Here is a 17,186-nt window from a genome sequence, read left to right as displayed (position 1 = left end):
CCTCACTCTCGGGGAGGTAAACAGACATTATAATTGCTATAATAAGAGATTGGAAGGAATGTCGTGAAGGAAAGAAGTGAGGACATCTAACTGTGGCTCCTGCCCCCTCCTGGTGTATGCAAGCAGCACCATCTAGAAGGTGCAGGCTGAAAGGAATCTGTTGGAAGGGGTGAGGTGGAGAACACTTGAAATGATGGGACCAATTTGTGCAAAGGCCCTGTGGTAGAAGTAGGAACAAGCGGAGGAATTGAGGAAGACAGTAGGGCTGGAATGCAGACTGACCAAGTGAGCAGGGAGTGGGCAAGGAGGTGTTGGAGATGTTGGGTGGACAAGGACCACCCATTTCAGTTCTAATATAACTATTTTTTGTCACAAGAGGAATGAAAATTTATTAAAGAGTTTTAAGAAGGGGCCATGATATGATCAGATGCCTGTGTTGAACACCAGGTCTCAACAGGCCGTGCAGATTAAACATGAACAGGTTCTCAGAAGTCACCCAGTGGGACAGTGTCAGTGGTTTTAACTAAAGCAGTCTGTCGCTGTTCCACCTGACTTCCCATTACCCTGATGTCACCCTTTGGGCCTTCTGGGACTGTGGCCCTGCTGATCAATCAGATCACAGCCAGAGTCAGGAGCCACATGCAAGGTGACCCTCTTGTTGGAATCTGCACAACCTAACCTTCCAGCAGTCGATGTCTGTCGATGGGCAAATGCCATGAGTCTGATTCTCTCCAACTGATACTGATGATTGACTGGGTCACTTTCGTGAGTGTGGAGCCCTGTAGAAGTGGGGACCAGGAAGAGAAAGTTCTAGATGGGTAGGGGATGCAAAGAACTTAGAGGGAGGTGATGTCAAGACCCGCCTGGGAGCATACTGAGTGATGGTTGTTGACTCTGACCCACCCTGCCTAACTGACAGGGCCAATCTGGTGTTTGTGTGTGTGTCTCAGGGTGGTCACCAAAGAGGGACAGGCCTTTACCAAAGAACTGACTATAAGAACTCCAAAATGAAGGCTTGGAGACCTCAATACACCGTTGCTGGGAGGGAGTGAAGTACAATGGATTCCAGATCTGCAGCCTTGCCGTGTGTTCGTCCAGAGTCACACCCCTGTTCAGAGGGCCATGAGAGAGCACAGGCCCGCGGGCGGGCGACCCCAGGTTGCGGTTCCTCAGCACCCACCTAGGCAGCTGGGGTGCCGACCCTCACCAGTGTCTCCTAGACTCCTTGACCCATGGCCCAGTGGGATGATGGAGTACAACGCAGTCAGGGGACGAGGCTGAGGAGGAACGCTGGGAGGGTGCGGGTCCCCCTGGCCTGGCCCACTTCTCTTCCCACCACCTCAGGGTGGTCCTGCGTGATGCCAAGGCCCCCTCCTCACAGCCAGAGGTCGCTGGGGACCCGCGTGGACGCTGCTGGCCTGGTCTCTTACCTTGGGCTTTGACGTCGTCCACCACGGGGCACGGGGTCTTCACGATCACATCGCTGGGCCGCGAGCGCCGTCCAGTGTTGTCCACGCCCCAGAGGGTGAACCTGGCAGGGAGGCGGAGGCAGCGTGAGCAGAGGGCACTGGCCGGAGCAGGGCTCTGAGCCCAGGCCGAGCCAGCCTCTCCCGGGGGGCCGGTCATGCCCCTGGCTGCTGCCACGTGAGCCACCTACCGCCACGGCTCGGCCTCTGGCTGCTCCCTGTGGCCTGGCACGGGATCTGCTGTCCCAGGGTATCATCTGGGGTCAGCCCCCTGCTGTGGACCCTGGGTGTCCTCCGGGGCCCAGGCCGGCAGCTCAGCCTCCTGGGGAGCTGCTTGGGCCCCACCCCGGACCTGCTGGACCAGCCTGGGACCAGAGCACTGCGCTTCACCCGCCTTCCAGCTCCTCCCTCGTCTTTTGTTTTTTATCTTTTCCCTCCTTCCTTTTTTTCCCATTTTTTAACAGGGAGCCTTTCTATGTTGCCCAGGCTGGTGTTGAACTCCTGGGCTCCGATGAGCCTCCTGCCTCGACCTCCGAGGAGCAGGGCCCAGAGGCTGCTCCACCAGCCCTGCCTCCCTCCCAGGTGACTCTGATGCCCGTTTAATTCTGTCACCTGCCGAGCGGGAGAGCACATGTCTTTGGAAACAGGGTCAGAACTCGGCCACCTGGAGTCAGAGTAACTCCCGGGAGCTTGGTTTCTCCTTATCTGTGAAACAGGGATGACGACTAGATCAGTCCCTTCAGTAGGAAATGAGATAAGAGTGCAGGAAAGACCTGGAACGCCACAGGACGACAGGACAGAATCCTGTCCTCTCTGCCCTGCACCGTCCTGCGCTCGCCGACGGCTCCACGCAAGACCCGAGGGCTGCTTCAGTCTCTAAAGTCTGAAGCCAGAGGGGAGGGCCCCTTGGCGTCTGTGGCCGGACCCTTCCTGGCCCGCACACTGCCTGCCCCACTGAGCTGCTCCCACCGCGGGCCAGGAATCCAGCCAGAGACCCTGCGATCCCAAAAACAAGAAGACCCAGGTCCGAGGAATCCCCGGAGCAGCCTGGAGACTTGGCAGTCCAAGACCTGGAGCAGAGCTTCCTCCCTGGTGGTGGAGCCGGATGGAGGAAGAGGGAGCGGCTGGAGCCTGCAATGCGGAGAGGCTGTCGAACATCACCCTGAAAACAGGCCCGAGTCTCGGGGCCTCCAAGGACTGGCCGTCTGGGTGTCTCGAGGGCTGCCCTCCCTGCCCCTCCCTCCACTGTGGCCACGGGAGCTGGGTTTATTGGCAAATATGGGTGTTTATTCCTGCTGGCAGAGTCACAGGGAGGCATGGGGCGCAAGGAGGAGAGAAGTCATAAGGTGGAGTGGCCCAGGGAAGCGTTAGCTGGCCCCAAAGCTGAACTGGTGAACCGGAAGGAAATGGAGATCACCCAGTGACTCTCTCAAGAAGTACGCGCGCCTCTCAAGCAGAGAAGTGACCTGATGGCTGCCACTCCCTCTCCAGAGAGAAACCCTAGAGCAGTCAGAGCAAGGACCTGCGGTACCGCCAGATGCCATTTGTCCTCTTCAGCCTTCCAGCCGGCCCTGGTGCCACAGGGCCTCAGGAGCGGGCTCCATCCAGCAACCCTGCGCTGGGGGCAGCCGTCTGGGTCCAGGAGGGTGCAGCCCGCACCACAGCTGCTGGATTCCTAAGGGACTCCCCTCCTCCTTGCTGACCAGTCAGGACCAAGCACTCAGCTTTCCCACCCTCTCTGCATAGGTGGCTCAGTGCGCTCCACTGGCCTCCACACATGTCCTGCTCCTGTGCTGTGATCACTTAACCCCCCTTGACCCTTGAACTGAGCGTCCTGCCCTCCTTACTCCTGCCACCCCTCTCTCCCTGCCACCAGTCCACACAGCTCCCAGGGACGGCGCTGGGCTCCCTCAGACAGCCTCAGCATTTCCTCTCAGGCTTCCTCAGCTTCTTGGTCCCGATTCTAGAATCACAGCTGAGGCCGCCAAACCCTAGAGCTGGTGCCTCTGACCAGACCTGCCGGAACCAGCTCCACTCCAGTCTAACCTCAGCCGGGTCTAGGAGCCCAGGACCCTTCCCTCTCTGCTCACGTGCCCAGACCACCGTCAGCTAAGCTTCCAGGGTGGCCCAGAGCTAGGGGGGGGGGGGGGGCGCCAGACTGCAGGCTTGCAGCTTGCGGGCTGGGATTCCCATGCTGAGAAGTTCCTGGGGCTCCGACCTAGCAGGAAGCCACAAAGTCCAAGGACCTGGTGTGGCACAAACCTGGGGAGGGCTGTCCTCTAGGGGGGAGGAGCCCCTTCCTGATCAGGGCCCTCGTGTGCAGGAAGGTCATCTCCCACCCAGAGATGGCTGGCTTGACCTTTGCTGGAGAAGCTTCCCTGGTTCTGCTTCCGCAGTTGTTCGCAGCAGAACCAGGAGGCAGGAAGCTTCCACTCCAGGCTGGGTGGCCAGGGCTGGGGCAGGAGGAGTCCTGAGGCGCTCCGCTTCCATCGGCACCTGTTGTCCCTCACTGCGTCCGTCCACCGGAGCCCAGCCTGGGTTCCGTGGCTGAGGCCTGACGTGCCCCGGGCCCTGCAGTCTGCTCCTGCTTTCTCTGCTTGCTCTCCTCTCAGGGCCCTGAGCGTGGCCTTGGAGCTCCAGGTCAGGGTGGCTGTCTGGTTATCCCCTGGCGAGCTCAGATTTAATCCTAGGCCCTTAATTCCGAGCAGTTTCCCTGGCCTACGATGGGAAATGTCCCAAGCCTCAGGTGCCAACGTGGCTGCCAGGTGACCCCACTTGGCACGTGGGCTGGAGTCCGTTCCCCGCTCACCCCCTCTTGCCCTGCTCCTCTGGCAGGCAGCTCTGCGCTACCCTGCGTCTGACTGTGAATTCCACTCGGAACCAAAGCCCCCGAGCTTACACGATTCTCATGTGACCTGAGGGGCAGCTATTGTGACAATTAGGTTCCCAGGACATGAAGCAGACCCTGGGAGAGGCGACACTCAGCACGACCTTCCCAGGTCAGACGGAGCTGGGCCTCAGACCCTCCCGGGAAGCCCCAGCCCCTCGGTCCCCGCGACACAGAGAGCAGCAGTTCATTTTGCTAGCGAGGCGGGGAGCACGCTGCACCCCTCCCTGCACCGTCACCTCAGGAAGCCTTCTCTGTTCATTGTTAGCGCTGTCGTCCCCACCACTGAACGCTCGCGGGACAGCTGGATTACTGGGCAGAGGAGATAAGCTGTGCGCCAATCCAGAGGGCTCGTGTGTAAGTCCATTTACTGCTTCGTCTGAAGCTTCTGGGCTCCTTCCACCGCCGCCAGGCAGGGACCGTCGTGTGCGTAGTTAGAGACGCGGCGATGACATGGGTCTGGGTGTGTGCATGTGCGTGTGCATGGGCACTGACTGGCTTTGATTCCAGGGCCAGCCCTCGGAGGCCTGGAACTCCATGTGCCCGGGATCACAGGCCTCCCCTCCAGCTGCTTGCCTGCCTCCCTTCTCCAGGCCTGCTGGATTCTGCTGACCCTTTTCTGACTGTCTGCTGTCACGTGTCCAGAAGGGCAGGGGCTCGCCCGTGAGCAGGTGTGATGGGGGCAGGGGCTGCAGGGCCTTTGGGCCATGTCTCCACTCTGTAAAGTGAACATGTCAGACCAGACTCTCTTTAGGATCCCTCTCACCCCAAGCTTCTTGACCTGGTGTGTGCCAAGGACCCTTCTCGGAATAAGGCTTTTAAAATATTCAGATGACTAAGGAAGCGCACTGGAGGCCAGCGTGGCCTCCACGGCCTGTGAGGATCCAGCTCTCACTTCATGTGCCTTAGGAAGATCTTGCGGCTCGATCCTCATGGTGACCTTGGTGTCTGGGTAAGACACAGCGTGGGCAAAAACAAAACGCAAACCTGATGCAATTCCACACCCCAGACAGCTCGCTGTGTGGTTCTGGGGGAGTTACTCAGCTTTGCTGAACCTGTTTTCTCAACTCTAAAATGAGAATCAGTCCAAGCTCACAGGGACAAAGAGGATTCCCAGACACACCAGGACAAAGCACCCGTCCGCTCTCCCCCTGGCAGCTGCCCTCCTCCTACAGACAGGAAAGCTCCCTTGCAGAAAGCTCAAGGCTCCTACAGTCCCTTGGTGGCTAAGAACAAAACCGGCTTGGGGCTCATGTATTCCCAACTCTCATCCAGAGCTCTCTCCCTGTCCCAGGGCCTGAAGCGCAGGCTTCCCTGCGTCTTTGAGTGGCATGTCCCGGCCAGGCCACCAACCTCACCCGCTCTGTGCAATCTGCAGCGCCACCTTGTGGAAGCCCGCGGTTTCTTCCTTTGCCTCCAACTTCTTGAATAATAAACTTTGACAGGAAGTTTGTTTCCCAAGACACTGGAGGGTAGCACTGGGGGTCACCAGGAGAACAGAGTGAGGACGGGACTGGCCTGAGAAGCCAAACCAGGCCCATGTGAGTCGCGTCCCAGTCTGGGTAAAGGCTGCCACTCCTAAAAGATGACTGCCCAATCTCCTACCCGTCGAAACTGTGAAACCCCTAATCCCCAGTGTGACTTAGTGACCAGCATCACTGCGCCCTTGTCACGAAGGATGACGCCAGCCTCCCTGAGTTGGAGAGGTTCCACAGGGTTGGTGGCGTGCCTTCTCAGGTCCTCGCCGTTTCACAGACTCTCCTCCCAGGGAAGGGCCCCCGCTGCCCAGTACGGGGAGAGGACCGTCCGCCCTCGCCTGAAGAGCTGACAGCCTCCCTGGGTCTTGTCACCTACTCGCGCATGCTTCCCCACTCCCCTGGAATGTCCCTTGTCCCCAGGTGCCTCATTTCCTGATGCATGGACTCTGCTCAGGGCTGTCCTCCTGTGCTGAAGGTGTTCGGCCAGAGCAGTGAGATCGCTGCATGCCCAGCACTTCCCATCTCTGGACCCCACTGTGGGGGTGGACGTGATTTATTCTGGAAACCTTGACTCTCTTCCTGTGACCTCATCCATAAACTGTGAGATGCTTTTCGTACCGATGGGGTCAAGAGGCCCCAGAACCACATCACTTAGCTCTGCCTTAGCCCCCAGATTTTTCCATCATGACTTAGATTCTATCACTGTCTCTCTCCTCTTTTGGCATCTTTTATGCCTCCGCTTCATAACTATTGTACGATTGTCCCCAGAGCACAGGGAGAGCCGGGAAAGAGTTCACAGAGAAAACAGTGTTGGTATAAGTGTCATGGCATAATTCACGGTAATTTCTTTGAAGAAAAATGCTGACCAGTTCTAAGCTCTATAAATTATTTCAGTGCCACTAACGCTAGCTTTCTTAAAGCACAGTTCTTAGTGTTCTTTCCTCCAAAAGAAAAAAAAAAATTAATGGTCTCCTCTGACATTCAGCGTCCACCATTCTGCCAGTCTCGTTTTCCTCCGGTGCCTCTTCCTCAGCCGCCAGCTTCCCCCTTCGGTCCACTTGCCACTTCCCTCTGTGTCCCTTGACTTCAGCCTGCTGTTCCCGTCCCCATTTTCCTAGCGATGGAAGGCTGAGGACCTGGGAGAGAGGGCACCGCACTCGTTGGGAGGAATCGCTTCCGTCTTTTCTCTTTGACACGTTCCCTGCTCTTCCATCAAACGTTCAGCCTTTCCACCTTGTGTTCAAACCCGTTGTCTATATATTTGTTCTCTGCCTTGCAAACCCCTTGAGGGACAGGATGGCTTCTCCCTATTTCCTACCCTCTCCACTACCTAAGCATCCAAGAAGCTTCTCTAAAATGGCCCATTGGGGTAAGACTTCAGAGCCTCAAAATCTTTTGCCAAGTCTCTAAAGGAAGCCAAGTAGCAAAGGGGGACCAGTAAAGAGCCTCAGGACTTTCTGGGCAAAGAATCCCCAGGCAGGTGTGGGTCACTCACATGTAAATGGTGTCTGGTTCCAGGCATCGAATGATGAGAGAGATGGTGGTGAACTGCTTGTCCGGCACTTGAGATGGCATGGCACAAGGGGACTTTGCTCCAGAGATGATGTCGTCCACGAAACTCAACACTGTTTCTATCCAGAGGGGAAGAATTGGGAGAGGCCTGAGAAGCAGTGGTGGCCGAGCAATGACGAGATGGGATTGACTCAATGAGAACTTACTAAAATTGCTTGGTCCCCAATCTTCTTAAATTCCTAGTTTAGGGGGAGAAACCTAGAAGAATATTTTTTTCTGACTTTCATATTTAGTCAATCAGTTTAGAGCTGTTTTTCCAGAGTTAGTTTGGAAAGGACTCAGGTAAAATGTGCATACCATATATGTGAACTCTTTCCTGGGACACTCCTGGCGTGGACAAAGTCAGTGGATCGCTGCCATGCCTCCGCCGTACCTGTGCACCCCAGGGGAAGCGCCTAAGGAGAAGCAGTAGATGTCTCTCCAGGCCTGAAGGCAGCTAGCTATACGTGAGACCCAGCGTGTCTCAGTGGCTGGTGCACCAGAAGCTACTTACCCTGATTGTGGACGTCCCTACCCTGACGGGGACATCCCTGCCTAAATCTCAGAGATTATGTTGACCATTCCCTCTGCATAGACAGGGCGATAACAAGGTCTGGAACATTTTTCACGGTGTGTTTTTACTCCTTTAAGGCTTCCCTCTCTTGGTTGGACCCAACACAAGCAGCGTTTGCTTCAGGAGGAAACATGGAGCCTGTGCATCTGTTTGCACATGCTTCCGCCCGAGGGGGTTATTAGCTAAGACATTTTTTTTTTTTTTTCTGTAATCATGAGAGTGGTTAGCAGAGAATTGTTTCCTAATTGTGGGCGAGGATGACTAGTGTATTCTATTGCTGTTTCTTTGTGAGTGGGCCCAGAGGCAAAGAAATGGACACTTCTTTTATAAACAAAAAGAGAAGCAAAATCAAAACAAGATTCTGTTGGAGGCTCATCATACAAAGACTCTGAAATGGACAAGATGGGCTGCTGCTTGCAAGAGTGGGCAGCCTCCCTGTCCTCCTGTGCTGCTCTGGGTCCCGGGGACTGGGGCAGAGCGGGAGGCAGGGCGATCTGTTTTATTTCTACCCCGGCTGTCGACCAGCCCCACGCCCGGGGTGTGCTCACCCGTCTCCACTTTGGAGTGGTCCATCCTGTCGGTGACTTTCTCTTGACGGATGAGGTAATCCACAATCTGCACCCCGATTGGTGGCTCCGAATGCTCCCACTCCAGGACCACCAGGGTGCTGCTGGGCTCGTGGGCCGTGGAGAGTCTCAGCCTGCACACAGACAGGAAGGCACGTGAGACGGGCGCCCAGCAGAGACCTGCGCTGGCCGCTGGGCAACTCCCAACTGTTCCCTGGTACCCTTTTCTTTCTTCAGCTACGGAGGTGACCTCTTTGGGGGCCTTTCTCTTTCACTAGACAGTAAGGGTCTTCAGGATCCTTAGTATCTGTTCTATGCACCTAAGCACCTGTTGCAGATTAGGAACTCGATGAACGTTCGTAAATAAATAAACAGACAATAACAATGAATGAAGGAGTGTTACATGGATGGGGGTAGGTTTTGGGGGTGGCACTCCTTTACATGCTTGAAAATATAATTTTGGGATTTTTTTCTTGAGAAATATTAACAGAATTGTGTCCCACTGAAGATGGTGACCAAGGGAAACTTGCGTTAAGGTCACACTTAGTTCAGGTTCTGTAACGTCAGTGGGATCTGCCCTGCTGTCCTTGCCCACTGACTCCCTTGCTTCTTCCCCGTCTTCCCTGGCTTGGGCCTGGCTGCTTAGAAGTGGTGCTCATCAGGGGCTTCAGCGGGTGTGAGAACGCTGTCAAGTCCCCCTCAGGTCCATGTCCTCAACCTGCCTGCTCAGGTCCTGGTACATTTTGCCTTTGCTCTTGGGTTTCTGTGAATATGCTGGTTATTATTCCATTATCTATTTATTTTTCCCTGATTCAAAATCTCATTCTTCACAAGATGTCCACTTTGGCCAACGCTCTGCCTTGCCCTCTCTTCCTTTTGTACCTCAGTAATCATTATTGACATTGACTGGTGTGGCTCTCCTGATCATCCAAGTGGTTTCAATTCACTGCCTGTTCCGACTGCTTGTGGGGACTCAGGTTTCCCTCCTGCTTCCAATTCCCCACTTCTTTCTGGATTCTGAGAATTTTCCAAGCTCCTGCACACTCCAGCCTCCGTCCCTAACAAGGATCCCTGCCACTCGCCCCTGTCCTTGGTCTCTGAATCCCACAACCATCGGCAATTCGGGCCCTCCTGCCCTCCACTCAGCTACCAGGTGACTTGTCAAGACAATGGGCACAACACTGTCTGTAATGTTCTATTTTAATTCAGTAAATATTTATAAAGTACCTGTTATTTGTAAGGATGTGCTTGATGCTAGGAATACAGTGGCCCCAACCCCTTCTTTTATGTAGCTCAGTGGGTAATAGAACTATACAATTATACATGTGATAAAAACTTCAACAGGAAATCACAGGACACTGTGGGAGCAATAGTAAGGAGTTTAGCTAGTGGGAAAATAATCAAAAACACATGCTCTTCTGCTGGTGGCTACTATACAGGAGGGCATAGTCTGCATATGACATTAGGAGGGAATGAACCCAAAACAGTGTGGATATTGACAAATTCATTAATTAGAGTCATATGCAGAATGCTATTTTGAAGAAAAAGCATTAGGAAGCTTAAGTAAGTAACTAAGCCTTCTGAGAACTCAAATTCTGTGAAAATCTGGATTAAGACCAGCCCCTATTGAGAAATAGAAGTGTGTATGATTTACACAGACTTGTGTAAAATTAGAGTGCATTTCTATTTCCAACTATCAATTAAAATGCAAGAAACTAAGGTCTGTAATTGAAAGAAGTGATCAGAGTTGACAAGAAAAGCGAAGTACTTAATTGACATTTCCTGTTGATGATACTTTAACCCAACCCGCTCTTTAGCTATGATATTTAGCAAATGCAGGGTTAGAGATGAAGCCAGCCCTGGGACAGTGGGTGGGTCTGTGTCTACTTGACAACTTTGGTGGCTTCAGTGGTACCTTCCAAAGGTGGCTTTCTTTCCTGGTAAGTCAGTCCAACAGCATGAGATTCTGGTGCACTCTTTCCCCTAAATGAGAGAACTTACTAATAAGGAACTTGGTTCACTTTTGACTCCAGAATTCCAAGTTATGATACAAAGAGCCAGTGCTCGGTGAGTCTAAAATCACCCACATGGAGAAGGAAAGCTGGAGGCAAGAGAAGACACTGGCTTGGAATGACACTCTGTCAACGTCTCCTCTTTCTGTTTTCTTCTTACTCAGTCCTGAGCCTTTAATGTCCACCTCACCTCCGTGAAATAGGCCTGGTCTCCACCTACTGCCTGTGCTCCCACTTACTCAGCTCTCAGTTACCATGGGTCCTACTAGCCTTGGGATTCCTTGCTTTACCAACCCATGGGGTCTTGCTCCACCACTTTTGGACACAATATTCTGTGGCTTTACTAGCATGGCAGATGCCACGTTAGAGGCTAAGCCGAGTCCTGCCTCGGGCCCTGGCCCCTCGGCTTGCCCAGTTCTGGTGAGTCTTCCCTCGAGGGGGAGGAAATTGGAGCTGTTCATTCTCAGGCACTTTTGCAGTGCCTCCTCCTCTTCTGCGCCTCACAGTACTTGCTCCAGAGCATCCTTTCTTATAACCATGGGCCTGTCTCCTCTGTGGGAGGATTGACAGAAATCTTGTCATCTCCAGTTCACTTTCTCACAGAGCTCCATCCTCCTCTCTGCCACCGATCCTCTATAGAACAACCCCACCACAGCTCCCAGGCAAGCCCAAATGGAACTGGCCTCCGCAAACCACGTATCCTTTCATGCTTCCCCTCTCTTTCCAACCAGCTGGGTCTTAAGCCTTGAGGTCACTCTCAGCTTCTCCTTCCTCCCCTTGTGCACAGTCATCAGTCACCAGATCCTGTGGCTTCTACCCCAAACCGTCTCTCAGTTTCATCCTTTCCATATTATAATGGATGATGTCACGGTTTAGATATAAGGTTTAGAGATGAGCTCATGTGTGAGACAATGCAAGAATTTTCAGAAGTGAAATGATCAGAGCACAGAAAGTATAATCTAGGTGGATTAATCCACTGATATAGATTAACTCAGAGGTAATGATGGGCAGGTAGAGTGTGACTGGAGGAAGTAGGTCACTGGGGGTGTCCCTCTGGGGTTTATATTTGGGGTGAGTGGAGTTCTCTTTCTGCTTCCTGGTTGCCATGTCCTGAACAGCTTTCCTCCACCGTGTCCTTCTACCATGTTGTTCTGCCTCACCTTGGGCCCAGAGCTATGGAGTCAGCCAAGCATGGACTGAACATCTGAAACCGTGCACCACAATAGACTCTCCCTTTCTTTAAGTTGTTCTGGTCAGGTCTTTTGGTCACAGTGATGCAAAGCTAGTTGAAAACATGACTTACTTCTCAGTCATGACCCTGCTTCCTGCTCTATCACCTTGAATAAATTTTTCAATCCATTTGAAGCTATTTCCTGTCTATTAATGGGAGGGGTGAGAGCAGCATCTAATCACTCTACACAGTGCCAAGAATCCAGTGAGTGTGTGATGGATGGTGGTGTCACTGGTCTAGTTCAGACCTCACTGAGGACCTCTAACACCCTCCATCCACGGCCCTGTCACCCTTTTCTCTCTTAACTATGTTGTTGTTCTTCCACATTCAAGGTGAAGTTCCAGTGCTACCTCTTCCATGAAGCCTTCACCACTGCCCAGATTTGGACTCAAGCAACCCCTCTTCACCCTGACTTTAAATGTCTGCAACACTTGCCACACAATTTCTTGTACTATAACAGCTCCCTGTAAGCAGGCACCATGCCACGCTCTTCTTCCTAACCCCAGTATGCATCCTACTTAGCCCTTCGGTACTTCCTTGCAGAACGATGCTGAGGCCCACGTGCAAGAGAGGCGGAGAGGGAACCTACACAGGCTGAGGGAGCGGCGCGCAGGTGGGCAGTCCGTCAGCTCCGAAAGCAGTGGAGTCGCAACGACACCAGTCCTCGATGACGTCTCCAGTGCCCGAGCACCAGAGAGAGCTCATGGTGGCCTCCTGTAAGAGCTGCACGAGAGAGCGAAGAGTGAGCACCGGAGGCCAGGGCTGGGCTGTCGGGATCAGGAGGTGGCAGGTCAAGTCTCCGCGCCACCCGGAGTGATCTCCAGAGAGCGCGCTGTTCACCATTTCACCATTTTTTCTAATCCTGGGAGATGGTTTCTGGGGAGGCTGAGCCCTGTGGGTCCTCGGGGTCTCTCTCCTGTAAGCTAAGAGCTCGACCTGTGGTTGAAAGGGGTCACCTTGGAAGCAAGACAGCTCCCTCCCCGTGTGCTCCGTCACTCCACGCCACGCTCCAGGGACAGCGCCGTCTTCAACACATCTCTGGGAGCTGGCCTCTCCCGCTCTTTCCTCTCCCCGGAGGCACTTTGCCTTTTCAAATACCTCCGTCTGCACCCTCGCCTGCCCTCTGCATCTTGCCCTAGCATTCCCTTCCCACTCCTTCAACACGCTTTGTGAACCACTTACAAAACAGCTGCGATTCTGCCTTGGGCTGTGGTGGGGCAGCTCTTTCTCAGGGGACCATGAATAGGGGAAGCCATGTTGCACAAAAGCTAAGAAGTAGGCTCTGGTCAGTCTGTCCTGGGTGAGAGTTCCAGCCTTGTCAATCACTGCCCTGTGGCCTTGGGCAAGTGACATGAACTCAGTTTTCTCAGTGATAAAGTAGGGTAAAAATAGCACTTTCCTAATAGGGGTGTTGTGATAATTAAGTGGAATAATATATGCCAAGTGAAATAAAAAGTACAGCACCTGGCACACATTAGTCGTCAATAAACCCTATCTATTGTTATTGTCTTTGTTCTTATATAGAACCTGGTGACCGCCACAGAGCCTAGTGCAATGGGCTTCACACAGTTGATTACTATTCAGCAGTGCATAAAATTAGACCGCCAAAGTGACAGAACTGGAATAGGCAATTCCCAGGTGAAAAGTGGATTCTGATGGGCTTCTGACCCAGGAGTGGGGCCCTGCTTCCTCGTCCCCAGGTCAGGGTAAATGGGAGAGACTGCTTCCGGCTCCTGAGCTCAGAGCTTTCCCTTGGCCACTCTCCCTCGGCTGCTTTCCCTCAGGGTCACTTCTCCCTCTGCAGAAGAGTCTCCCCTCCTGTTCCACGCTCCACACCCACAGCTGATGGGCAGACTAGAGGAATGAAGTCTAGCTGTCCGGGAAGAATTGAGACCCAAAAGTTCATGAAGAAAAGAAGAGGAAGAAGAAAAGGAAGGGAGGAAGAAAGGAAGAAGGAAGGGAGGAAGGGAAAAGAAAGGAAGGGAACAGAAAATATGACCCTGTGAAAAGTCCAAACGCCTGTACCTTGAGCAGGAACCTCTGTCCCGGTCTTTCAGAGCTCAGCCTAGACACCTTAGGTTAGGAGAGTCGGGAGCGTTTCTTGATTTTCACTTCTGAGGAGGTTGTAATTTATAAGGCTATTTCTGTTGCTAACTCTTTGGTAAATGGTTCTCATGTTTAGCAGGGGATGATCCTGAGTGTTAAAGAAGCTGGGTGACCTGCCCAGGGTCACCAGCTAGTGAGTGGGGCAGCCCCCAGACCTGAGTTCAGCATGACCTGCTGGACATCAGAGGCTCTTGACTAATGTGTCCACCAGCCAGGGGCTCATTTTATGCCATGTCTAACTGAACCAAATCCAAACCAAAGGCTGCAGGATTGAACACTAGGAAAACAGACTTTCTCTGAGGTTCATAGAATAAAAAAGAAATTGTGACTGCTGCCTGCTAGTCTTCAATCAACAATTACTTGCTAAGCATCTAGGAAGGGCCGTTTCCTGTGCTGAGTGTGAAGGACAGGAGGACGCACAAGACACACAGGACTCCTGTCTGCATGAATCTTCCAGCCAGGTGATGGACAAGCAAACCAAAGTTACGTAAATACCCAGGTACCCTCAGTTGAGGGGAGGGCTCCAAAGCTCTGAGGTGCACGAGAAGGAAGGTTGGGTGACCCCACAGAGGGTCTAGGAAGGTCTCTGTAAGTGGGGACTTTTTTATCTCAGCTTTGAGGGATAGGTCAAGGGTCATCTGATCACAATGCTGAGATAAGGCCACAGGTAGAATAAATAATATTAAGACAACTTGGGCCTGGATGAAGGTTGGTTTCTAAAATCAACTGAAAAAGACCAGTCTCCTTACAAAGAGACAGAGTAGGGGGATGTGCAGCAAGCGAGAGGGAGATCGGGCTAGATTATAGAGGGCCACATGGGCTGAGGTAAGGAGGGGATGGTGTTTCAAGAGCAATGGTAAGACATTAAACGTCATAACAGGGGAGCGACGTGACCAATCCTTCCATCCAAAGAAGTGTGGAAAAACGAAATGTCCTCTCTTCATATGCTTTAACTTTCTACCTTTGATTCATACCACTCCATGAGAATTTCTGTATTCTGAATCCTGGGTCACAGTTAACTAAAAAAAGTTGAATGAGGGTACAAGAGAGAAATCAAGGAGAATCCCTTTAGAAAAGGAAGAGAAAAGGAAATTGCATTTTTCTTAGTATCTACAAGGCGCCATGCATTGCATGAGGAATCTCTGTGTTATCAGATTTATTCCTGAGTCCAGAAAAGAAACAGAATTTTTTAGTGTTTTTTTTTTTTTTTGTGCATGTGTGTGCTTCTCTAAAGAGAACAGCTGAACTTCCAAGCCAATGTGTGTTCCAATCTACACATTAATTTAAATACTTACCCACCCATTTATTCACTCACTTAGCACAGTGCCAACTCTGCACCAACCACTGCAAGGCATGCTGTAGAAGCAGCTTTTCTCTCGGTCTAAACAGGAGTGAATACCTTTGTGAGCAATTCTGCTGGCAGGCAATGCTTCCTCTGAGAGAGGTATACACATGCCATGGGAATTCCATGACCGGATACTTGAACTGGGAGTCAAGGGAGGCCCCCAGTGTTTGGGCTGAACCTTGATGTAATATTAGGAGTCTGAGAAACGTGGGAGATGACATTCTTGGGACAGAGTTGGAAGTCAGCAGGGCCAGATGTACAATGGACAATGTGAGGGGGTACAAGGAGCAAAATTTTGGAGCATGACGTGTAAGGTATAGAATAGGAACAACAAAATCATGCAAGTGAAGACAAATTGGATCATGAACTTCCTTGTGATATTGTGCTAAGGACTCTAGATTGTATTCCATCTACAGAGCCATTAAATCATTTTGGTACAATATGGTCAGAAATCCATTTAAATAGTAAAGTTGGGTTACTGTAATAAGATGGCAGCCCAGTACTACAATAGGTAGTTGGACTGTGAGAGGGATCTCATAAAAAGTATGATTTAAGAGACTGTTGCTGCCCTTGGTAATGGAATAGACACTGGTAATCACAAGGAAAATCTAGGAAGCACCCCTGGACTCCAGTTTGGCAAGTTAAGGAAGAAAGTGATGTTCACTGAGATGGTAGCACAACGGCTATGTGCTTGGGACACAAGATGGTGAGCTCAAGTTTGTCAGGCTGGCTACATGGTTTGACCTACTTGTTTCTTTATCAGAAGTATAGATTACACTGAAACGCGGCACCAGAGATTATCCAGTCCAAGAGAAGGAGGACGTGAAAACACACGCTGAGTCACTAATGTCATGACTTAGCCCCACCCATTTCTCCTTAGCCTCACGTCTCCATTGTTTGGGAGGAAGAACAAACACAGGAAGAACAGACAGCAGAGGGATGGCAGAGACTCAGGGAACCATGGGAGGGGGACCGAACTCCTCTGGGACCACCTCGTCGCCGTGTTTAGGACTTAAAGTGCTCAAGTTGTGACCAGATGGAGAGCACCTCCACACCTCTCCCTGAAGACTGGCGCAGGCAGAGCGGGAAGGGCTGATACTTGGCCTTTGAACTGGGATTGCTGAAGACAAACTCTGTCGGGCATCTTCTCTTTGCTTGCGATCCCCCCACAGAAAGTAGAGGTGCATCCTCCTCCCACCAAGCTCTCCTCTACGCAGCAGCTTTGTGCACCCTGATTCAAAGGATTGTTCTGGTGAATTCTCTGACCCTACTGTGCCCAGCCAGGTGGCATAGGAACCCTTGGGTTGGCCGATGCGGCAGCGTTGGGGAAGACAAGGTGAGGTGGGCAAGAGAGGTGGGCAATGCCCGAGTCCCTGCAGCTCTGGGCCTCCAGGGTGACCTGGCCCCCTCCTTTCTTCCTTCAAGCCCCCTTCAGGGGTCTCTTCTCCCCCCACTCCTCTTCCCATAGCCACCTGGATCAGATTCAAGAGGAATTTGTAGGCCACAGGAACAATTCCTCTTTTCCTTCCTGGGGTGAAAAAAAATGTATTTTCAAACATTCAGTGAAGTATCTGTGGCAGAGGCAGCTAGGCAAGAAAACACTCATGCACACCATCCCTCCTGCCGGTCTGCGCAACACCTTGGAAACAAACCGACACACCAGGTGTCCCTTCAAAGAGAAAGGAAAGCAATTATCGCCCCACCTGGACCGCAAGCCTCCCAGTCAGGTGAGCAGCTTGGCTGAGGTCTTCTCCCAGGCTGGGCTGCCGGTGGTCCCACCCAGGGCCTCCCTGCGTGGACTTCCCGGGGGTGGTGGCTGTGTGTCTGTGTTTGGGCTACTCTGATCTGGATGTCCCTGAGGAGGTCGGAGGGCTAGGAGATGCGCGAAGCCACTGCCTCCGCCCCCTTTCTCCTCCCGGCTCTATTCCTTTTCTCCTGACATCTTTGAAGAGGGAGAGGACTGGCAAAGA

The 17,186-nt window shown here is 52.4% G+C and overlaps 1 protein-coding gene across 3 annotated transcripts in view; it reads right to left on the bottom strand.

Moving 5' to 3' along the window:
* ASTN1 (astrotactin 1) overlaps positions 1-17,186 on the bottom strand; it is a 287,138-nt gene that overhangs the window by 13,901 nt on the left and 256,051 nt on the right. For 2 of the 3 annotated variants that reach the window (XM_079107251.1, XM_079107249.1), the window contains exons 18-21: positions 12,355-12,488; positions 8,505-8,656; positions 7,327-7,462; positions 1,431-1,531 (exon numbers count right to left, since the gene is read on the bottom strand). In XM_079107251.1, coding sequence (XP_078963377.1) covers positions 1,431-1,531; positions 7,327-7,462; positions 8,505-8,656; positions 12,355-12,488 — 523 coding nt within the window. The remainder of the gene's footprint in view (positions 1-1,430; positions 1,532-7,326; positions 7,463-8,504; positions 8,657-12,354; positions 12,489-17,186) is intronic. The other variant, XM_079107250.1, reaches the window with a different exon arrangement.

This window comes from Sciurus vulgaris, assembly GCF_902686455.1.
Source record: "Sciurus vulgaris genome assembly, chromosome: 12".
In the NCBI taxonomy this organism is placed as follows: Eukaryota; Metazoa; Chordata; class Mammalia; order Rodentia; family Sciuridae; genus Sciurus; species Sciurus vulgaris.
Note: the sequence above shows the minus strand (reverse complement) of the source record. Positions and strands in the feature narration are given on the sequence as shown.